Consider the following 25,172-nt stretch of genomic DNA (forward strand, 5'->3'; position numbering starts at 1 on the left):
ACATATCAAACAACGGTCTTTAGGGCAACAGTAAGTCTCTATTTTTAAAATGCCCACCGCTACCAACCTGCCACAATATAAGAATGTATTATCGCCAGGCTCTTGTTCAGATCTCGCCACCCCCCGATTCAAATACCTTTGCGCCGTTTCTTGTAGCGGTCCGGACATGCCAGTACATTTCTCAGTTAACCCAACCCACCCGGGCGAGGTCGCTGTTTATAATCCTCTTACTCGGATCACTGCCGAATAGTCCAAAGCAAAAATGAATCTGTCGGCTGTCGCCTGCCTTCTTTTCTTGCTCTTCGCAGCAAAGACAACCCGGTCTCAGCTGGGTTTACCCGGGGGCATAAATAATATCGACCCGGCTGACAAAGAATTTCAAAAGGCTGTGAAGTTTGCCGTAAGTGAGCACAATAAGGCGTCCGATGACACTTTCGCGTACAAACTGGCCAAGATCATCAGCGCTAAGTATCAGGTTAGTGAAATGCTCAGTTGCTCCCTTTATTCTAAACTGCATTTTTCTTGTTTTAAGATATTTTTTAGTTTTAATTTATAATTTAATTTAATTTTTTTTACATACAGGTTACATCTAAATGCACCAAAGAGACAGTTCTACTTTTTGTGACAGTTTTTCACATGATAACGTGACAGTTCAAGGCTTCCAATGCCACGCAAGAATCAAATCACTAGTATGCTCCGTTGTTATTATTCCTTTACCGTGCTAAACATTTAAGAGAACTGCTATTTCGCTACAAAAATATTTTCATTTTTAGTTACAGGACTGACTTTGTGAGTAGTAAGATCATCCATCCATCCATTTTCCAACCCGCTGAATCCGAACACAGGGTCACGGGGGTCTGCTGGAGCCAATCCCAGCCAACACAGGGCACAAGGCAGGGGACCAATCCTGGGCAGGGTGCCAACCCACCACAGGACACACACAAACACACCCACACACCAAGCACACACTAGGGCCAATTTAGAATCGCCAATCCACCTAACCTGCATGTCTTTGGACTTTGGGAGGAAACCGGAGCGCCCGGAGGAAACCCACGCAGACACGGGGAGAACATGCAAACTCCACGCAGGGTGGACCCGGGAAGCGAACCCGGGTCTCCTAACTGCGAGGCAGCAGCGCTACCACTGCGCCACCGTGCCGCCCTAGTAAGATCATGTCATGTGTTTATATTTATTAATTATTTATTAGTTTTTGACAGTATTTTATTTTCATGTAATTCTTACTTTAGGCATTTGTAACAGTAAACTTCTTGAACTGTGTTAATAACAGAATGTAATTTTGCCATATAAAAAGTACATTTCTTTTTTTTTTTTTTAATTTTTTTAAATATTTTTATTTTATTAATTTTCATTGTAATCATTCCATACAAACAGATCAATTTATAACCCAACAAATTTGAAGACAAATCAAACCCCACCCCTGAGAAGGAGAGCTTAGCTAAAGGAAAATTGCTTTAGGCTTTTTAATAAGGCAACATTAAACAAAAGAAAGGGAGAAGTAAATATCTATGTAAATAAGAGATGGAGAAGGGAGTTAAATGCAATAATAGTTATTTCTCTTATTCTAAAATAACTAGGGGGCTCCGCCCCCTGCTCGCTTCGCTCGCCAACCCCTGGCGTTGGGGCATGACAAAGAGTGAGATGTATGAATTAGATATAGAATAGTGTGCAGGTTTGGATGATGCCTATATAAATACAAAATAGAGTGTTTGGCATAGAGTAATGTTTTATTGGAATATTTCTCTGTATACAACATTAGTAGTAAAGATGGTGTCTTGTCTTTGAATGAGTTTTCCTTGGCATGGATCATTTTTAATTTTAACTTTATTGTGAGATGAACGTCGAACACATGAGAAGGCAAAATAAAGTTGTGCATGTCCAAAAACGGGTTCAGAGAGGTAGATGCCAACCTTGTCCATGGTTTGTTCTTGTGATTTTTTGCTGGTCATGGCAAATGCAGGTTTAATGGGGAACTGTCGGTGTTTCAATGTAAAAGGTAATTCTAGGTCAGAACTCGTAAGGTCAATTCCAAGAATGAGAACAGTATTGTTAGCATGTGAATCTGAAAGAACTGTTGCTTGAATAACATCGTGTGTTATGGTGTTGACGACTAACCGTGTGCCATTGCATAAACCCTGTTTAGTGTTAAGGTTTCTTAATAGCATGATTATTGTTCCGTTTTTAAGGGTAAGGTTGTGTTGTGGTCATCCATCCGGGTTAATAGTGTTCAAATATTCTAATGGGAAATTCAGATGTTCATTGTCGTCATCAGAGTCAACTTTGTCAGAGCTTAGAAAGAGCCGTGTCTCTCCAGGAAGTAATGAAATGACCTGGTTAATAATGTGATTAACATTAATATTTTTTGGACATAATATAGTGCGTTGTGTTAACCACATATGCGAAAGCAGTATGGGCCATTGCCTTTTGGTGTCCTGTTATGTTCTCTGGTAGATGCAAAAGCAAATGAACTATTGTAGGATCTAATGTAGTTCATAAAGTTTTTACTTTCAGGCACATCCTTAGTTAGAAGCTTCTGTAGATATTCCGGATATGAATGTAAAGGAGGCAGTCTAATCTGCCCCTTTTGACAACAACGTGTAAATTCATTATTTGTATTGCCAGTTGTTTCTTCTGTGAAGTTAAGTGAATGACAATGATTGCAAATGACATTCATTAATCCCAATGAATTTTCCTCAATAGTGGACTCATTATTGAAAGCGTTGTCAGCCAACTGGCGTAAGAGTTTAGCAGACGTCTGGTGTTGATGTCTGCGACGGGCATGTTTTGCTTGTGGTGTTTGAGTGCCGCGTTGTTGCATGTCCATTATTTGTGACGCGCTATTTTTGAGTTTTAATTGATCCGCCTCCGCTTTGCGCAAAGTCCGTTTCACTCTACGTCGTGCATTGTTTGTATCGTGCCTTGTCCGTTTTTGTATGTCGGTCAGTTGAGCTTTCTATTTTTTGAGTCCTGCTTGCTTGTTTTCTGGCCGGTCATATGCGCGTTGCTTTGCTCCCTTTTTTGTATGTCTGAGACGCAAGCTCTTTCTTTTGAAATCGTGCTTGTTTTGATGCAGCACTTTGAGACGCGCGCTGTATGCATCTACGTTCAATGTGTCTGTTCATTTGGGCACGTCTCTGTAACGGGGTTACTTGAGCTTTGCGTTTTTTGATCCGAGACATTTTTTCTCACGTATTTTCCGAAGCGCATTGTATGCGCCGCCGTGTATTCTTTTTGTTTCATTCGTGTTCGTGTGTTTTGTTCCGTTATCCGATCCGAATAGTTTTGTACCCGTGACCGTGTATGCATGACTTGTTTGTTCCTCAGCGTGCGAAATATGGATAAGTATTTAGTAGGATCGTACTCACTGTTAATATGGAGCCTTTTCTCCAGTTGAACGGTTAATAGTGCTTTATTTTAATGAGATCCACCTATGCTGCCTAGTGTGAAGGTTTTGAGATGACGTATGTTTAATATGGACGTTTCCTTTAGATATGTGGCTTTGGGTGTCACTTCTTATTGATTGGGGGGGGGGGGGGTGTGGGTGAGGATTGTTGTTGAGCGAGCGTCTTCTTTCGTTTTGTGTTCCAGGGGCTTGTTGAATCCCCCTCTTTGTGTGTGTCCCGTCCGTTGCTTGTAGGGTGTGTGGGGCGGTTTTGTGTTCTTTTTTTTTGTGTTCCAGGGGCTTGTTAAATCCCCCTCTTGGTGTGTATCCCGTCCGCCCTTTCTTGCGCCTGCGCAGTACGTCTTTTTGCAGCTACGGCCCATGGCCGGATGTGCCTGCGTCCATCATCCGGTTTAGCATTCTCGGTTAGTAATATGGATATTGATTAAATCCTGCCATGTTTTGAAAAAATGTTGTACAGATCCTCTAACTGAAAATTTGATTTTTTCCAATTTCAAATAATATAAAACATCGGTTTCCCACTGACTTATAAGAGGAGAATTAGGATTCTTCCAATTTAACAAAATAAGTCTGCGTGCCAAAAGTGTACTGAATGCAATCACCGTTTGCTTGTCCTTCTCCAATTCAAGTCCATCTGGAAGAACACCGAACACAGCTGTTAATGGGTTAGGAGGGATTGTGATACCAAGGCTGTCTGAGAGGCACTTAAAAATTTTTGTCCAAAATGATTTTAGATTAGTGCAGGCCCAAAACATGTGACCCAGTGAGGCAGGAGCTTGGTTGCAGCGCTCACAGGTTGGATCCTGCCCTGGAAACATTTTGGACAGTTTTAAGAGAGACAGATGGGCTCGATATATAATTTTTAGTTAAATAATTCTATGCTTTGCGCATATAGAACTCGAGTGAATTCTCTGCTTTGCTACCTTCCACTCCTTTTCTGATATATTGATTAAGAGATCTTCTTCCCAATGTCCTCTTGGATCTTTGAAAGGTAGGGACTCTAATAAGATTTTATATATTGCGGAAATAGTGTTTGTTTCATCGAAATTGAGCAGTATTTTTTCCAGCATTGTGGAGGGTGCAAGGTGGGGGAAATCTAGCTGTCTCTAGCTTCTGTAAATGTTGCCAATAAGAGTGGAGCTAGCTGAGTGGAGAATTTCTTATAAAACTCTACGGGGTAACCATCAGGGCCTGATGATTTCCCGCTTTGTAGTGACTTTATAGCGTCTAGTAATTCTGTTAGCGTTAGAGGTTTATCCAGTTCCTCAGCACTTAAAGCATCTATTTATGGTATTTGTGAATTATCCAGAAATGCATTAGATTGTGTGTTGTCTTCTTTGGGCTCAGTGGAATATAAAGACTTATAGTAATCTCTAAATGTGTGCATTATTTTATTATGGTCGATGATTTCTTCTCCATTCTTGTTGGTGATTACTGGTATTGCATTGTGAACTTCTTGTTTATGAATTTGTTGAGCTAAAAGCTTATTAGCTTTTTCTCCGTGTTCATAGTAATGCTGTCTAGACTTATAAATAAGTTGTTCAGTTTCTTTAGTTGTTAAGATGTTAAGTTCTGTATGTAGGGCATGCCTTTTCCTGTGGAGAACTTCATTTGGACGCCTGGCTTGTTCTTCATCTATTCTAGTAATTTCATTTCTTAGCTCTGATACTTTCTTGGTTTCTAATTTATTTCTGTGGGAAAGATATGAAATAATCTGTCCTCTTAAGAAGGCCTTTAGAGTTTCCCAGAGTGTTCCTGCAGAAACCTCTGTGGACGTGTTTGTCTCTAGGAAGAAGCTGATTTGTTTGGATATAAATTCTGTACAGTTCTCGTCTGCCAATAAAAGAGGGTTAAGACGCCATCTGCGAGGTGAGTGTGAGGGGCTTAATGATTTTAGCTCCAAGACTAGAGGGGCATGGTCAGAGATAACAATTGTGTCATATTTGCATGATTTAATTGTAGGCAGGAAATTATTATCTATAAAAAAATAATCAATTCTTGAGTAGCTATAATGCACTGGTGAACAGAACGAATATGTTCTTGAGTTTGGGTTAAGAAACCTCCAGGGGTCTGATAAGTTGTGATCATTCAAAAACTGTGTAATTATCTTTGCAGTATTAGATGTCGTCCCCCCTGTCACAGGAGTCCTATCTAAGAGTGGATTTAAAACACAATTAAAGTCCCCAGCCATTATAATTTTATGAGTGTTCACATTGGGAATGGATGCAAATAGATTTTGCATGAATTCCTTATCATCAACATTGGGTGCATAAACATTTATCAAAATCATTTTACTGTTATATAAGTTGCCCATGACCATCACATATCTCCCTTCAGGGTCCGACACTACATCTGATGCTACAAATGGAACTGTTCTATGTATGAGAATTCCCACCCCTCTAGTTTTCTTTATAAAGCTAGAATGGAACATTTGGCCAGTCCAGTCTTTTTGTAGTCTGAACTGATCCTTGGTTAGTAAGTGGGTCTCCTGTAAAAATACTATTTTAGCGTTTAAGCCTGTTAGGTGAGAGCATACTTTCTTTCTCTTTAATTCGTGATTCAGGCCTTTAACATTCCAGCTCACAAAGTTAACTGTCCCATCATGGAGACATTGATTCTGAGTTTTTAATGTCATTTATAGTTTTAATTGGTAATATGGCAGTTTTAATCTTAGTTTCAAGATTCCCCATGAGTTATTGCATTTTAGCTTATTGTTGCATTGATATTTATAATTATAAAAATTACAAGAATAGATTAAATATAACCTGCTCTCCTTCTCTCCCCCCTTTATCCCCCCACCCCCCCATTTTGCCTCCCCACATGAGGCTAGATCCCACTTCGCGATGTTCCAGTCCTCTGACATACGAAGAGACAGAGCACGTCCAAAACAAAACAAACCCCACCCCACAGCGGCGTTAGAGAATTAAAACAGAGATATCTTTTGCAGTTAAATTCTTAATACTATCTGCCGAAGATGTTCTCATTAACAATATTTAAGCTTGAAATAATCTTCAGCGCTTATAAATTAAGATATTAAGATTAAAAGAAAAAAAAAAAAAAAAAAAGAAAGAAAGAAAGAAAACAACCCTGGGAATGATTTTAAAAACTAGTCTAGGATAAACCTGGTAATTCCTACTGTAATAGTATAATGGTAATAGTATAAATAGTAGAAAAAGCAATAAACCAAGGGTATGAAGTTAAACAGTCTACTTTAAGGTATAGTAAAATAAAAAAAAAAAAAGAAGAGAAAAAAAAAAAAAAACGAATCCTACTTTAAATTACTTTCACATTTTCACACTCACGTCTATAACTCTATAACTCTACAACTCTGATTAAAACATAAACATATAAAGTCCAGATAAAGAAAAAAAAAGAAAAAAAAAAAAAAAGGGATGTATAATTATAATACCAGTCTCCTTAAATATGGATCCAGAGAGCAGATTATAGGTCCTTCCCGTGCCTTGATAGAATACGGCTCCTTATTAACTTTCAACTTTTCAACTTATTAACTTTCAAAAAAGTGTCGGAAACAGCTTCTTTAGTTCTTTTTCAGCTTCTTCTTTGCTTAAGAAAATATGATGTTGATCTTGAACTTCCACTTTTAGTTTGCCGGGATACAAGAGGCTGTATTTGATATCGGCTTTCCGTAGCAACTTTTTAATGTCGATGTAGGATCTGCGTTTTGCAGCTGTTGATGGTGAGAAGTCGGGAAAAATACGAATAAGATTATTTTCGAATATAATCTCTTGCTTGCGTCTAAGAAGTGCCATCACATCAAGCTTACATCGTAGTCGCTCAAAGCGGACAATAAAAGACCTAGGTTTAAAGGCGCTTGGTATCTTTGTGCGATAAGCCGTGGCTATCTCAATGTCGAGTTTAAAGTCATCTCCAATTATTTTAGACAGTAATTCTACTGCAAATTTCACTGGGCTTGAGCTTTCTCGTTTCTCAGGTATACCCTCAATTCTTATATTATTTCTTCTGCACCCATCCTCCAGGGCTGCAAGTCTGTCTCCAAGTTTTTTGCATTCCGAGTTCGCAGCTGTGTCTTTTTCATCGGCGTTAGATGCCAGTTGTTCCGCTGTTTCCACTCGAGCCGTGAGTCCCTGCTTAACGTCTTCCAGCTGATCTGAAACGTCATTAATCTGGTCATCAAGCTTTTTCAGTTTGGAATTAGTTTCTTTAATGTGTTCCACTAATTTCTCCAACATGCCTTTAAAGTTCACGTCAAAACGTTTAAATAGACATGTTTCCTTATCTTTGTTATCCTTCTTGAGCTCAATGGTCACCTTCTTAAGATCATTCGTGTTGTCTTTCTTAAGCTCATTCATGGCCGTAACCATGGCAGTGGCCAGTGTAGCGATCATCTCTTTCAGTTCGGACAGTTCGCTTCGGCTTTCGTGCTCCGCAAGTGGAAATGCAGCTCCGGTTACAGGCTCGCGATGAGTAGATGAGAGCACGTCCTGCAGAGCCCTTTCTAGTCTCGAATGATCCTCAGAAATCAGCGATCCGTCGTGACCTGTATCACTTGCACCTTCGCTCCCATTTTCACTCTCGACTGGAGACGATACAATGGAGCGGGGTCCAAGGAATTCTGCGCATTCGTCTGCCTGTTCCAGGTCAGTCTCCGTGAGGCCATACCTTGCACTTGCACTCAGGCCGGAAGTCTGTCCAGACTTTGATACAGCTTTAAGTTTCTTTTCCGGTTCTTTCTGACTTTTCTTCTTGTTACTCATGCTTGTATATTGTAGTGGAAGTTCCTTGGTCGGGTTAAATACAGGATACCTCTAAATAATATGAAATACGTGGGAAAATAAAGCCGCTGCTAGCGGAGCTCTGCTTCAGACGTCCATCTCCTATAAACGGACGAAAAAAGTACATTTCTAAAAGCATATTTACATTGTATACTGTACATCCGCTATTCCAGCATCTCAGCTCATTCACTCCAATTTTCACGATGTTCTGCCTCTGTGTTTCTAGCATCTTACTGCCACTTACTGTGCACCAGAAGGACAGAAGAGTGCCAGGCATGGCACCATCAGGTCACCCTCTTCTTCTTCTTTCGGCTGCTCCTGTTAGGGCTTGCCACAGCAGATCATCTTCTTCCATATCTTTCTGTCCTCTGCATCTCGTTCTGTTACACCCATCACCTGCATGTCCTCTTTCACCACATCCATAAACCTTTGCTTAGGCCTTCCTCTTTTCCTCTTCTCTGGCAGCTCTATCCTTAGCATCCTTCTCCCAATATACCCAGCATCTCTCCTCTGCACATGTCTAAACCAATGCAATCTTGCCTCTCTGACTTTGTCTCCCAACCGTCCAATTTGAGCTGACCCTCTAATGTACTCATTTCTAATCCTGTCCATCCTCGTCACACCCAATGCAAATCTTAGCATCTGTAACTCTGTCACCTCCAGCTCTGTTTCCTGCTTTCTGGTCAGTGCCACCGTCTCCAGCCCATATAACATAGCTGGTCTCACTACTGTCCTGTAGACCTTCCCTTTCACTCTTGCTGATACCCGTCTGTCACAAATTACTCCTGACACTCTTCTCCACCCATTCCAGCCTGCCTGCACTCTCTTTTTCACCTCTCTTACACAATCCCTATTACTCTGTACTGTTTGCCATCAGGTCACCCTGTTTCACATTATTAGCCATCATGAATATCTGGATTAGCAGCACCCTTACTGAAACTCAGTTCTACATTTACAATTCTTTTTTATTCTATCTATCTGGGGAATGCCATGTAAAATAACAATTACTGAAAGGAGCTGTTTGTGAAATCCTGTTTACTCTTCCATAGTTCCCAATCATTCCGTCTGTGACCATCCCTCTCTTTTTTCCCCATGGCTCCCTGGGTGCCTGCCTTCTTGACCCTTTATTTGTAAAGTGTAATATGACTATTCCAGGTGTTTGTGGAATGCAGAGCTCATTTTAAGTGTCAATCACCCATTCAGCACTGCCAGTTTTCAAGGTATTTTACCAGACTGTCACATGTACGGAGTTAAGAGAACATGCATTAATAAAAATGCAACACATCAGCACTCTCTTGTGCCATAATCAATGAGTACTGCTACATAAGATTGCTCTTAAACTGTTTGCTTTGATATTGTAACAACCCGAGGAGGTAAGAGAAATAAAAGAATGGAATTAGCCACTTTACATCTGTCTGGTAGTCAGTTGTCCTAAAAAAGACTGTTGGCGGCGTCAGTGGGTGCTTCCATCACCGCGCTCAGGTGGTCTGTGGCTCCATGTGCTCACAGTTGCTTATTTTGCTTGCTTATACACTCTGCCCAGCTCTACCTCACTCTTTCTTTCAGATTAGTGAGCTGACCCAAGGCCAGGGATCACTTCTGAGGCTTGTTGGTGTCCACACACACAAAATTTAGTGTTTCACCTGTTAATGATTTGATTTTTTGACAGTTGTAATATAAGCAGCACTAAAGATATTTGGCGGTCTACTGCCTACAATCAGGTAGAAATAATCAACAGGAAATAACTAATAGGAATACGTTCATCCCTTTTTTATTGGTGAAGATGGTGTGCCACATCACTCTTCATAGCTGCCTCAGTGGTGCAGCTCGCCATGCACCACATCAAAGCAATAAACTCCCCTGTAAGTTCAAAATCACTTCTAAGCAATAAAGAGGGGAGTTCCCCTGTGAATACCGATTGTGTCACACTTCGCATTGCATCACTCTTTATAGCTATCTCCCTTGTGCAGTGTGCCAGGCACTGCATCTAAACAATAGTCTGCCCCCTGAAGTCATGGTCGCTTCGAAACAGTAAGTGGAGGGGGTCCCCCATAAACCCCCAAACATACTGAAAACTTCATATTTTGTATAAGGGTTACACTTTCTGTTGTGCAGTGGGAACACAATACATGAAAGTGGCCAGGGACCACAAGTGTCTCACAGCCAGCATCGTACAGGAACTCATTGGATCCTGAAAACAAAGTTCTTGTGGTTGGTTCTACTGGTCCCATGCAAAGAGACCAGTAAACTGAATTTGCTTGCATGAATGCATCCAAAATTTAAAAAATTTCCTGGCCTGTAGTTCTTCCCTTAGTTTCTATGCAGAAGCTGTTTGACAAATTTCCCATCTCTGTCAAACACAGGCAATTAGCTGTGCTGCATTAGCTACATCTCTGCTTTTGTTCAGGTACTTGCAATGTTACATTGTCAGCCACAACACATATATTCGTCTACACATTTCCTATCTGACAAAGGAACAGTGTCAATTTTGCAGGCACCTTCCATGCCAAGCAATTCCCAAAGAATGTATTCGATCACCAGTGATATCAGGTCTTCTCCAGTTGCGTGTCATTCCTTTGCATGAAAAATGCAATATGATGTAAAGAAAGACGCCTGTCTTGTTTCACTACCAGTGCTGCTCATCTTTAGAAGATGTCAACCTGTTTCCTGACATCAGTTGAATGATTTTGTTCAAATGTCTTTTCAAACGAGACAGCTTTGGGCAATTATTTGACAGAAATTCTTGTCAAAAGGACCTATTTGGGATAATAAAGGCCATCTTTATATTTACTAGCAAAACTCAGAATGCTGTGAACAAAACCTCATGTTTCCTAGATTTATATTTTCCTTTGAAGATACACTACTTGCTAGTTTTTCTTTGATTTTCTTTTTAAAAAGTGGCCCATAATTTCTTATTTACCTTTTTTTTACACACTACATTTAATTTGCTGTAACTGACAATAACACTGCAGTGCTAACTTGGCCTACGGCAGTGTATGTCTAACATTTGAAAAACTTCTTTATTAGAAAGTCTAAGCAGCAAGTGTGCTGATGAAATGTAGTGAGGTGAGTAAAGTAAAATGATGATGACAATATTATTAAAAAGTCCAGCCAGACAATTGCTGTACTTTTTGCAAATAAAACTATTTTATCTCATTTTAATTGTTCGTTTAATAAACAATAGGTTCTAATAATAATAAATCCAATAATACAATCTATGTTTTTAGGTGTGTTTATGTTGCTTCAATGAACCAGAAATGTGCAGAATAACAATGTAATAAGCAGTGTTGTTGATTAAATACATTTGGCTACCTATGTTTTTTTTTCCAGGTGGTTTCAGGAATGAAGTACATAATAGAAGCTAAGATTGGGCGAACCACATGTAAAAAAGAAGACCTTACTACCCAGAATTCAATAAACAAGTGTCCTTTCCAAAGAGGTCCTCAGAATGCTAAGGTATAATCTTGAATGTTAGGCGTTGGTGCTTATTATCACCTAATGGCCCATGAGAGTGCCATGTGCTTTTAACTCCAGAAAGTCATCTGTAATATTTTGCTATACCTTGCGGTCAGTGTGATTTTCTGATATATTTTCAAGGACCATATTTAATGGGTCAGGCAACAGTTACTGATAAATGAGGTTGCTCATTCATCTTAAGATGGATTTCTTCACCTTTTTAGACAAAAAAGCATTACTACTTATTTTCTATTCATGTATATCATGGATGAGAAAATGGCCTGGGGCAATTTGGATGTTTTTTTAACCTGCAGTAAGTATATTTATTTACTTAAAATATCAGTAAGGTTATTTCAGCTAAAATATCTTCAGTAAGTGCAAATGCAGTCAGGTGCCAACATACAGAACCATTTGTGACACATGTTAAATTAGCTGTATATCCATCACAAAGTGTACAGGTCATGTGAATTGAGGATCTGTGGGTCTGGTGGGGGTCATCTGCATGCACACTTTAACTGCTGGTACGGAGTAGCACAAACTGATAATTGAAGTCTCTGCGCAGCACTTTTGAACTGCTGCTCAGCTGTTATCATCGGCTCACCTCCCGCCCCATTGTTCTGTCAGTGAACTGGCAGATACACTTTGTGAGCAAAAACCGGGAGATGTGTCTTAAAGAAAAACAAAACAAAACAGAAAGGTGTAAACTATATAAGGTAAATGAAACCCAAAGCCCAATACAAGAGACAATTCTTCTTCTTCTTTCGGCTGCAAAAGAACAAGACAGTAAAAGCCGAAAGTAAATGCATGAAAAGAGCACAATGATAAAGTTTGAATACTTCAGAGATTTGGTATCTGCAGATTGGATAAGGATTTGCACTTGTAGCCATCCTTTCAACCCATCACTTCAGTTATGCTTGGGTCCTGACCTCAGAGGACACTCCTCTAGTAATGCTGGAAGTGGACCGAATGATGAAAATAAACACTGGCGGTCTCTAAGGACCCAAAATCATACCAACTAATGACATTCATGAAGCAGTTTGGAAGTGCAGTGTAGGAAAAGAGCACCCTTTTATTATACAATTCACCGATTAGATAACAATTCCAAGGAATTCATACATAATCATAAAACTTTTTAACATGACTGGTTACACCCAGTTGCTAACATGACCTTAAATAGCCACAACTAGGTTGATTTATAGTCCTCTCAGCTTAGGAGTACGTGCCTTTTTTTAGAATTGTTCATTTTTCTTCTGAACCATATGTTTCCTTCTTGGTTCATCAATAGGAAGCTTAGCCTGAGCATAACAATAGAACAATGCCTTAAAATATGACATAACACCTTCAGCCTTTAAGCATAAGCTCAGAAGAAAATGAGACAGCACACGATAGGTGCACATCGGTCCAGGGTTCAAATTCAACTCTTATACTGGATCTGAAGTCATCATTCTGGATATGTCAGGCAGCAGCACTGCGTCACCATACTGTCTGTGGCTTATCTTCTCTCTTAAAGCTGCCTTTTAATGTTCAACAATTCATAAAACACAGAAACTTTCTTTTTAAAAAATATCTTATTTTAGTGAATATTTTGTGATCGGTAATTAAAATGTATGAGATGATGTATCAGCTATGCCTTTTTATTCCAGAATTACAGATGCAGATTTGAAGTTTGGAGCCGCCCTTGGATTAAATCAACTCAACTCTTGGTGAATGAATGCTCATAAAGAACTACATCAACAGCATGTACTTCTGGCAACTTGTATGAGTTCAGCGATTTTAAATGTACTATTAGTTTAGTTATAGGAAGGTTACCTGTCAATATTGATTCATGCTTTGGAAATGTTTATTCAGTCTGCTGTCTTTCTTAAAAATACCATTTCCATACAAACACTTTTTTAATTATTCTCTGCAAATGACATATCATTCATTGCTTTTAAAATAAAAACATCTCCATCATGTACCTGCATGGACTTTTTTTTTCTGAGGTCTATAAAAATGCCCAGACTTGAAGGTGGTACAATACATATTCTAAATAGATGGTGTTCTTGTTCCTTTAGTGTCCTGTTCAGAAAGCACATCTCAGCAGAATCCGACACAAGACAGGAAATCAACCGACACCAACTCATTCTGGGCCAGATTTGAATTGCTAATTAACATCTATGTGTTAGGAGCCAAACTATAAAGTAAAAAATACCTATATTGTGGTGACTATATGTCACCATTCTTCCAAAGTTAGATTAAAATTGAACAATTCGTGATTTCCACTTTGCAATGGTCTAAGGTGACTTAACTAAGACACATTTCTCTTGTTGTTACATATTTAGTACAAGACCCGTGAATCCTTCATGATAACAAGTTGTTTTACCATCATGTCAATAGGCCACACTGCACAGAGGTGAATAACCCAAGACTTTGCTAAGGTCTTGTTATTTAACGGTAAATGAGTACCACCTCTGACTGTTCCAAAGTGAAGTTAATTTAGGATGCCACACTGCACAGAATAATAGATAGATAGATAGATAGATAGATAGATAGATAGATAGATAGATAGATAGATAGATAGATAGATAGATAGATAGATAGACAGATAGATAGCCACTTTACTGCTGCACCCCACCCCCCCACTGTTAAGTATATTTCGTAAGATCCTGATAAGGCAGGCAAAAGTGATTGCTTTGTGTTCTTGTAGTTTCTTTTGTAAAATTCCCATTATATAATTGTAGAGGTCCCAATCGGTTTGATTGTCTGGTCATAAAATACTATACAGTAATCCCTCCTCCATCGCGGGGGTTGCGTTCCAGAGCCACCCGTGAAATAAGAAAATCCGCGAAGTAGAAACCACATGTTTATATGGTTATTTTTATATTGTCATGCTTGGGTCACAGATTTGCGCAGAAACACAGGAGATTGTAGAGAGACAGGAACGTTATTCAAACACTGCAAACAAACATTTGTCTCTTTTTCAAAAGTTTAAACTGTGCTCCATGACAAGACAGAGATGACAGTTCAGTCTCACAATTAAAAGAATGCAAACATATCTTCCTCTTCAAAGGAGCAAACAAATCAATAGGGCTGTTTGGCTGTTAAGTATGCGAAGCACCGCGGCACAAAGCTGTTGAAGGCGGCAGCTCACACCCCCTCCGTCAGGAGCAGGGAGAGAGAGAGAGAGAGAGAGAGACAGATAAAAAAATCAATACGTGCCCTTCGTGCTTTTAAATATGCGAAGCACTGTGCAGCATGTCGTTTCAGGAAGCAGCTGCACAAAAGATAGAAACGTGAAGATAATCTTTCAGCATTTTTGGACGAGCGTCCGTATCGTCTAGGTGTGCGAACAGCCCCCCTGCTCACACCACCTACGTCAGCGCAAGAGAGAGAGAGAAAGTAAGCCGGGTAGCATCTCAGCCATCTGCCAATAGCGTCCCTTGTATGAAATCAACTGGGCAAACCAACTGAGGAAGCATGTACCAGAAATTAAAAGACCCATTGTCCGCAGAAACCCGCGAAGCAGCGAAAAATTCGCGATATATATTTAAATATGCTTACATATAAAATCCGCGATGGAGTGAAGCCGCGAAAGGTGAAGCGCGATATAGCGAGGGATTACTGTATATAGTATCAACGGTAAGTTATCTTATAGTTTTTGTTTCACTAGGAAAAAAAAACAAGGAAACAAGGACAGAAAAATTATTTAAGAAATCAGAATTTATTTATTGGAGCACATGTACAACTTATTAACACAGTTACAACCATTGATACAGGAAAAAAAACACAATCAATGAGATTTTGTCATTAAAAACACCAAGATAACATTAATGAAACCTATTTAAATTGTGCCTTTATTACAGTATGTATAGATTATCTCTCCACTGGAAATATCAAAAAATTTTTACAATGAATATTTTATGTTTGGAAAAGGATATATTTTCTACAGTTGGGAGACCTGGGTTCGCTTCCCCGGTCCTCCCTGCGTAGAGTTTACATGTTCTCCCTGTGTCTGTGTGGGTTTCCTCTGGGTGTTCCGTTTCCTCCCACAGTCCAAAGACATGCAGGTTAGGCGCATTGGTGATCCTAAATTGTTCCTAGTGTGTGTGTGTGCCCTGCAGTGGTTTGGCGCCCTGCCCGGGGTTTGTTCCTGCCTTGCGCCCTGGGATTGGCTCCAGCAGACCCCCATGACCCTGTGTTAGGATATAGCGGGTTGGACAATGACTGACTGACTGATATTTTCTACAAGGTAGGCTGTGAGATGAACAATCACTAGCATGTAGCCTAGCATTATTACTAGAAGTGATTCTCAATTGTATAAGATGGTCAAAAAACTGAACCATTCAACTATAACCTGTACTTCCTGAATTGCAGTGACTTATTTACCCAAATATTATGTTAACCATTAACCATTGCACTTTTCACTGGTAATTGCTACTTGTAGCTCTGTCCAAATTTACAGTAAATTTTAAAGCAGTGGATTAATTTAAAGGATTAAAAGAGATGACAGAGAAACCTGAATGGTAGATAACCTGTACCCCAAACAATCTACTATATATCTCAAACATTTTTTATACATAAAAACAATATTACTTGGGAAAATGATGAAAGTTTGCATTACAGCAAAGTTTTTTTAATTTTACTTAAGTTGCTCAGTAGTATAATGCATGCACCTTCTGTCAAAAAATGATTGATGAGTTAAGCCCCACCCCTTTTGGGATTGACGTCATAAACTCCCGCCCCCTTTCGGTGTTCCCGGCCGGATGTCCGGTCCTTCCTTGAACCCTCCCATCCTGTTTTTAAACCAGGAAACATCTGTCCCTTCCTTGAACCCTCCCATCCTGTTTTTACCCCAGGAAACGGCCAAGATCCGTTTGGCGGATGTCCGGTCCTTCCTTGAACCCTCCCATCCTGTTTTTAAACCAGGAAACATCTGTCCCTTCCTTGAACCCTCCCATCCTGTTTTTACCCCGGGAAATGGCCAAGACTTTATTTGATGGATGGGTGCCCCCTCCTTGAACCCGCCCCCACTTTTCCCGAGGACAAGTTCAGGCAAGTCTGTAGCAGACCCTGCCGTCCGCACCTCTTGGTGGTCGCAGGTCTTCTGACTTAGAGTTTCCTGCCCACAGTCGGTTAACCCTGAGGACGCCCCCTTCCGATTCCCCACCCCTAGAGGAAAAGACCGCCCACACACACACACACACACAACGGATGGCCATCATAGTCATTTTGACTCTGAGTCCAGCCCCAGGCCAGTCCTTGATCATTTCTCCCCGAGGAGAGACAACCACACAAATGTTTCAGCCTGTCCATTCTGCCTTATAGCCATTCCTGACTCTAGTGCTTTGGGTAAGAAACTTTATTATTTAAAATATCTAACCTTTTATTTAAGTCAAAATGATTTTCTTCAACTCACAGACGCTCTCTAAGCTGAAAAAGCCATTACTTCACCCCAGCCGGGTGCTGTCCGGCTCTCTGTCTCGGAGCAGGAGGCCTCTGCCTGTAGCCCGAGGAGAGATCGCCTCCACACACACGCACACGCACACGCAACCCAACATGTTAAGGAAGGGCCCCTACCATCCATGCCTCTTGGGGATCATTCCTGTCTCTAGTGCTTTGGGCAAGAAACTATGATTTAAAATATCTATTCCTTTATCTAAGTAAATGATTTCTTCACAGACCGTCTCTAAGCTGAAAAAGCCTTTACTTCAACCCGCAGGGTGCTGTCCGGCTCTCTGTAGTTTCCAAATACAAGCTGCCCGGTTCTCTTCGTCTACACACAGAGCCTCTTGGAGCAGACCGCTGCGCGTGCACGCAAACTTTCTGACCGCACAGCCCCAGGAAACTGACAGACCCACAGGATGCGTCCTTCGAGCAGAGTGGTTTAGACCCTACCCCCAAGGCTACGAGCCTCAGGCGCTGCGTTCTCAGCGCATGCGTATCAGGAGCTAAACCCCACGAAATGTAAAAGTTTTTAATGATAACGAGATCGATATAAGATCTGTAAAATAATAGGCAACAGGATCCTTTTAAATAATGTTTGAGACGTATAAATTTTACCCCCAGGAGTTATATATTTAAAAAATCCCTGCCAAGTGAAATTGTCTTAAGCACCTCAGATCGTTCGGGGGCAGTGTAAAAATGGTCTCACCTTGTGATATTAAAAGATTTCGAATGCTTACAAAGTTGACTTTTCAACCCGAACAATACAAGGATGTTCACGGTCATCAGCTCTGACATCCTGAAGCTAAGACGGGTGGGGGTGTAGCTATTAGGTCTGATCAATCCTTATACCGACACAAAAGATGTTCACACATAATTGCTTTAACATAAGGTTCAGTTTGAAACACACTTAAAGTGAGGCCACACATTTGCTAAAATAAATCTATGCATAACGAAGGACCTTTTTTTAAAAATACAGGACTTTTCGGTGTCCGGCCATCTGCACAGAGCACCGACAGTCAATATAACGGTAAGAACCGTTCAGGATTATTATAAGTGTTAAACGAGCATGTTTTAAAACGGAGGGATGAATCCTTATATTGTATACTTAATATTTTCCAAGTTGATTCTCCGGTAATTCCATTTTAAAAATATTTGTTTACAGTGTGCAGGAATTATCAGCATGTTAATTTACACACAGCGCATGTGTAGGAGCGTGAGCGCGCTCGTGTGTATATAAATTGTAGCATTTTATATTTCAATCTCTCTATCTACGTGTACGACGATTAATGTTCATAGGACTGAAGCAATATTAGTTTTTTTTTTTCTCTTACCGAAACGGGCTTTACAATCAGTTAAGTTTTGTCTCGGCGTCTGAAATTCAAACACGTTCTCTCCTCTGAGAATATTCAGGCCTGGTTTAAAAGAGCAGGCCGGGTGTGTGTAATAGCTCGGACATAAGACGTCAGTATTCTGAACTATGTACTCGGTTATTTTTTGTACGGAGCCGCCTGTTTTAAAAGTCTGATAACGAAACATTTATGCTTTATAAAAATTCTCATTTGGACAGCCGGCTGGAGACAGATTGACTGAACCCTGAACACGGACCCAAGAATTTATATCTTAATGCACGGGGGCTCTGAGATCAGGCTGTCTGTTTTTATTTAAGTCTTTAGATTTTAAAAAGTTTGCTTGCGAGTGTATTCATATTTATACCCGTGATCCTATTAAACTAGTAATGAAAGGAATGGACGCGTTTAATAGGGGTCCGAGAAAACCCTCCCTTCTGATTTAAAAGGGTTTTTAACGGTAATTTTCTATCGCAGAGTTTTTAAACGGTGCAACGAGCCATCTTCAGCAGAGGGTTGAGTGCGTGTGTTACTGGGATATGTTTTAAGATACTTTACCAGGCACAGAGTATCCAATATATTAACACGGTACTAGTCAGGATTTCACTATGTTTTTTAATCTGGTACCTCCTTTTTCCATCTTGTGCATTGTTCAGTAAACCTTATTTTGGTGGATCAGAACATTTTGCTTACACCCCAATCATTATTCTCTTTAGGTTTTGAACTGTTATACATACATTTTATAAGTTTCAGCAGTCCTTGTTTCTGTGACAGTAACTTAATCATATGGTGTAAAATCCAGACTACTCACTTTTTAAAAGCTCTGAATTTACCAATTCAATCAATATGTCAGCTTTGGATCCATTTCACCAAGGCAATTGGGGGCTTCCTCTTTGTAGATTTTAGTTTGAAGGGACAGCATTTCTCAACCTTTAAAACTGTGTTATGAAAACTTGGGTCGCAAATACGTAATCGTGTCCCCCTAACGTTTTTCTTTTTTTTGAAAGGAGCCCCTAATACCAATTTGTTCTTTTTAAGTAATGATATAACATAGAGGCACGTTTTATTATACCTACTTAACTTTTAGCGACATTTATCTAACTCTATATTTATTTTTCTAGCATCAGAATGTAGTTTGAGTTAATTTGTTATGGTTTCAATAGATGTATTTTTCATATTTTCGATTCTTGTTTTCTTTTTGTTACGTCGCGTCCCCTCCCCCTAGGGGGACAGCCCCACAGTTTGGGAATCACTGTGTAGGGGATGATTTGTAAAACACTCTGCTTCACTTCAAGTTAAAGTAGATTTGCTCGGTTATTCAGCTGTCCATTTTTGTTATAAATTGTATTTAGTCTCTCTTTATTTACTAAACGTTTTATATGTTGAATAGAAAACAGTTATCTTGTTCAGGTTTTAACTTAAAACAGCATTTTCATCATCAGGCTATGAGCACTTTGATACTCAGGGTGCTTTGTATAATACAAAGTTTTAGAAATTCTCTTACTGCTTGGTAATAGCCTTCCATTTTATCGCAGTTATAAGCCCCTGAAAAATAAGAATGGCTGTAGTACGTTATATAAGCCTATACACTACAGGGCTGATCAGGCTTATTTTGGACATGTTAGGCAAATCAGGAAGGAAAATGTTTTAGTGAATAGTTACATAATATCTATTACCAGTAACGGCGTACTGCACGATAACGTGCAGTGAATACACTTGACTTGAGCATTCATATTATTTCTCCTCTTTCTCTGGACGTGTAGCATTCGTCTGCTCAGAGGATGAGAGGCTTGCTGCTTCCTGAGCAGCTCTTTTTTTTCTTCTCCACCCTAGAGGCCCCCTGCTTCTCACGCATGCGCAGCACGGCCGCCCTGCTGCGCGGTGCCGAGAGTTGATTCAACAATAAAATAAAAAAGAGTAATAAAATCATCACCCGAAAGCGGATAGTAGCCGTCACGTAGTATATGTGTAACAAATTTCAAATCAATAGGTTTGCGAGCTGCAGGTGATGTAAAATCCTGAACAGACAAACGAACAGCTACAGTAGCTTATTATAGAAGAAGATATGTGTTAGCACAAGGATTACAAGTTTACTAAAACTGTGAGGTTTATTCTTTCTTTTAGGTAGTCCAAGTTACATAGGACATCTAGCCTTGAAAACGGCTTTTTCCCCCATCTGTTTGTGAAAAAAAAAAACATCCTTTGTTTGAGTCGCATTCAGGGTGAAGGGGATGTAAGTTTGAACTGTAATTCCAAGAGTCAAGAAGTGGTTGCATTCTTCTTGATTACGAGTCAAAGGCCCCGGGGTTTGTGCGGTGATCATGGTCAAGGGCAGATTTAAGCTAGACATTATTATTATTATTATTCCAAAATGAAACATTGACTCGCCCATATCCACATCAAGCAAGTATCACAAATACAAGACAGTAAAAAACTAAATTTACAAACAATAAGTCGCAGAGGAAATTAAAAAACATATTAAGAACGGATCAACAGGGGATCAACCCAAACTCACAGCACACTGCAACTGAACCTACGTGTTTTGCAGTATATTATTAGCTAAACGGTCATCTATTTAGCCCGCTCCTCGGATTTGCAATGAGTTGGGCAAAACATTATTTAACATCTGAGACTATGAGGCTAATTAACTTTAGACTGGTATTGTTAGGACCTTATCCGGCACTAAAATTTGGGTTCCTCCAGTCAGGAAGAACATGAAAAAGTGGAGTTATAAAGGAGTTATTACAATTTGAAAAATTGTCATAAGGTATAAAAAAACATTGATATGGGGACAAAACCAGCATGAAAAGAAACCTTTTTGAAATAAATAATAAGCTTTTTTGACGTGAACAGTCTGGAATAGTCTGAAGATGTCTTAAAGAGTTAATTTTTAAATAAAGCTTGCAAAAGTAATATTAAAAATATTAAAACTAAATAAAAACATAGAAGTACCATTTAATGATATCAACTAGTGTTAAGTATATTATCAAGCACTGGGCGCTGTTTATAAGGTTTAATTAATTTTGAAATTAACCATAGTTTGATACAGCTTTAAGAATGAGAATGCAAGACAAACCTATACATTAGAACACTCTAGACGAGAACAGGCCATTCAGCCCATCAAAGATCGCCAGTACTATCCACTTATTTGCACTTAATAACAAATGTTGCCGTTTCGATTAGGGGTATCTTGGATCTGTGTTTTATTTTAACCTTTTGACAAGAAACCCCTGGTCAGCGAAATATACCCCATATATTGAAAATGAACCGTGCCGACATGCTAACTAAATAGATATAAGATATTTTAGAGTATGGACCTGGGCTCTACCCAGATGATTCTGACAAACTAAGGGGTCTCCACTTCATTGCCAAACTTTCTGCGGGTGCTACGGATCTTGTAATGGAGAATGCAAAAGATTCTATAATCTTTAAGGGGCATGTGTCCACAGTGTTAACCAACCATAGTACGTGATGTTCAAAATTCAACTAGTGTTTTTCAGAAGAGATAGGACAAGTGCGGCGTGTGTTCTGTATTCTCTTTTCTGTATTAACAATTCACAATGACCAGACTCCCGAGACCTTAGGTTTTTTTTTTATGTAGAAGTACATTTCACAAACATGAATAAGAGACAATCCATCAAACCGCTCTTGACCCAAAACAGGACCAAGCAGGGGGTGGGACCGACATCCCTCAAAATGCTTTTGACACAAAGAAGGGCCAATCAGGCGGGTGGGGTGGGACACTCTTTTCAAAGAGTCTTTGGCCGCCCCCAAGCGGACAGGATTTGCCGGGCTATAAAACAACTTTTTCAACGACGTGTTTTGAACGGTTAACAATCGGCACCACTAAGGCTATGCTCCTGATCAGGCATGATGGTCTACAGGCCAGACGGGTCCCTACGATGACCTGTTTTGACGTGAGGCTATCGTGCCCGACTCCGAGGACTCTGCGCCTAACAGCTAGCCTCCAGACCAGTCTTCTTGGCCGTTCCTTCTTATGTCTTCAACTGACCAGATCTAGGAGCCTGAGCCTCCGTTACCTGCCCCTGGTGATATGTCTGGGTCGGATAGTTTCCTGGAGAACCGCGCAGTACCTGACATTTTTGTACCTGCTAATGATGTTTCGGGGAGCCTAGCAGGGGCTGAGGAGATAGCCATTCAGGCCATGCTGTGTACAACCTGGTAGAGGCTCCGGCCTCTTGAAAAATATCAACCAAGGATGCGGATTATGCGGGCATGACCCTTGAAAAACTGACGGCCCCTGGATGAAACATTTCCAAAGGCTCTGAAGCTGGGCCAGAGTTGGATGGCGGCTCTGCAGGATATAATAATGGATCGGTACCTAAAAGTACCTGTCAAGGATGTTGAATAGAACAATCCGGCCAGACACGGACTACATGTCTGTTTGAGACTGACCGGTTCAGCAGCTGCTGTCTGTTTTCCGCAAACCGTGGCTCAGGAGCCTGGTCATCAAGACTCTGGACTGTTTCAACATCTTTCGGCCGTTTCACCAGATTCATGCCTTTGTACGAAATGCTGCTGACGAACTGAAAAATGAACATTTTATTAAGGAGTCGATTGTACAACGTACAAGACTTTTATAACACGGACGAAGCCTCTTACTCAAAAATACGGTAAATAGCCGATGCTTTCTCTAAACAACATTTTTTATGTACCGGATAGGTCTGATGGACCTTTAGGGTTTTACGGGGTAAATGACATGGAAAATCAGATGAAGTGTCTGAACAGAATGTCCCGGTGATATCACAGGCTGCTCAGTTGTAATATTGTTTTGAAGTGGTTGGTAAAACCTCTCTGAATTTTAGTATTGTTTTTGAAAATGACCAATAAAGTAACATTTGATTTTTAAACCTTAACCCTAATTTCTTTCACTGTCAAGGATGGAGTGTCGTTGAAAAAGTTGTATTATAGCCCGGCAAATCCTGTCCGCTTGGGGGCGGCCAAAGACTCTGTGAAAAGAGTGTCCCACCCCACCCGCCTGATTGGCCCTTCTTTGTGTCAAAAGCATTTTGAGGGATGTCGGTCCCACCCCCTGCTTGGTCCTGTTTTGGGTCAAGAGCGGTTTGATGGATTGTCTCTTATTCATGTTTGTGAAATGTACTTCTACATAAAAAAAAAACCTAAGGTCTCGGGAGTCTGGTCATTGTGAATTGTTAATACAGAAAAGAGAATACAGAACACACGCCGCACTTGTCCTATCTCTTCTGAAAAACACTAGTTGAATTTTGAACATCACGTACTATGGTTGGTTAACACTGTGGACACATGCCCCTTAAAGATTATAGAATCTTTTGCATTCTCCATTACAAGATCCGTAGCACCCGCAGAAAGTTTGGCAATGAAGTGGAGACCCCTTAGTTTGTCAGAATCATCTGGGTAGAGCCCAGGTCCATACTCTAAAATATCTTATATCTATTTAGTTAGCATGTCGGCACGGTTCATTTTCAATATATGGGGTATATTTCGCTGACCAGGGGTTTCTTGTCAAAAGGTTAAAATAAAACACAGATCCAAGATACCCCTAATCGAAACGGCAACATTTGTTATTAAGTGCAAATAAGTGGATAGTACTGGCGATCTTTGATGGGCTGAATGGCCTGTTCTCGTCTAGAGTGTTCTAATGTATAGGTTTGTCTTGCATTCTCATTCTTAAAGCTGTATCAAACTATGGTTAATTTCAAAATTAATTAAACCTTATAAACAGCGCCCAGTGCTTGATAATATACTTAACACTAGTTGATATCATTAAATGGTACTTCTATGTTTTTATTTAGTTTTAATATTTTTAATATTACTTTTGCAAGCTTTATTTAAAAATTAACTCTTTAAGACATCTTCAGACTATTCCAGACTGTTCACGTCAAAAAAGCTTATTATTTATTTCAAAAAGGTTTCTTTTCATGCTGGTTTTGTCCCCATATCAATGTTTTTTATACCTTATGACAATTTTTCAAATTGTAATAACTCCTTTATAACTCCACTTTTTCATGTTCTTCCTGACTGGAGGAACCCAAATTTTAGTGCCGGATAAGGTCCTAACAATACCAGTCTAAAGTTAATTAGCCTCATAGTCTCAGATGTTAAATAATGTTTTGCCCAACTCATTGCAAATCCGAGGAGCGGGCTAAATAGATGACCGTTTAGCTAATAATATACTGCAAAACACGTAGGTTCAGTTGCAGTGTGCTGTGAGTTTGGGTTGATCCCCTGTTGATCCGTTCTTAATATGTTTTTTAATTTCCTCTGCGACTTATTGTTTGTAAATTTAGTTTTTTACTGTCTTGTATTTGTGATACTTGCTTGATGTGGATATGGGCGAGTCAATGTTTCATTTTGGAATAATAATAATAATAATGTCTAGCTTAAATCTGCCCTTGACCATGATCACCGCACAAACCCCGGGGCCTTTGACTCGTAATCAAGAAGAATGCAACCACTTCTTGACTCTTGGAATTACAGTTCAAACTTACATCCCCTTCACCCTGAATGCGACTCAAACAAAGGATGTTTTTTTTTTTTCACAAACAGATGGGGGAAAAAGCCGTTTTCAAGGCTAGATGTCCTATGTAACTTGGACTACCTAAAAGAAAGAATAAACCTCACAGTTTTAGTAAACTTGTAATCCTTGTGCTAACACATATCTTCTTCTATAATAAGCTACTGTAGCTGTTCGTTTGTCTGTTCAGGATTTTACATCACCTGCAGCTCGCAAACCTATTGATTTGAAATTTGTTACACATATACTACGTG

At 39.9% G+C, this 25,172-nt stretch overlaps 1 protein-coding gene across 3 annotated transcripts in view; it reads left to right on the forward strand.

Moving 5' to 3' along the window:
* The first annotated feature begins 211 nt into the window (after positions 1 to 211).
* LOC114658181 (cystatin-like) overlaps positions 212 to 25,172 on the forward strand; it is a 45,957-nt gene continuing 20,996 nt past the window's right edge. The window contains exons 1-3 of one of the 3 annotated variants that reach the window (XM_028810272.2): positions 216 to 475; positions 11,506 to 11,631; positions 13,275 to 13,588. In XM_028810272.2, the coding sequence (XP_028666105.1) occupies positions 263 to 475; positions 11,506 to 11,631; positions 13,275 to 13,352 (417 nt within the window). In that variant the 5' untranslated portion in view covers positions 216 to 262 and the 3' untranslated portion in view covers positions 13,353 to 13,588. Of the gene's footprint in view, positions 476 to 11,505; positions 11,632 to 13,274; positions 13,589 to 25,172 lie in introns of those variants that run through there. The other 2 variants (XM_051932115.1, XM_051932114.1) reach the window with 2 other exon arrangements.

This window comes from Erpetoichthys calabaricus, chromosome 9 (genome assembly GCF_900747795.2).
Source record: "Erpetoichthys calabaricus chromosome 9, fErpCal1.3, whole genome shotgun sequence".
NCBI classification, from domain to species: domain Eukaryota; kingdom Metazoa; phylum Chordata; class Cladistia; order Polypteriformes; family Polypteridae; genus Erpetoichthys; species Erpetoichthys calabaricus.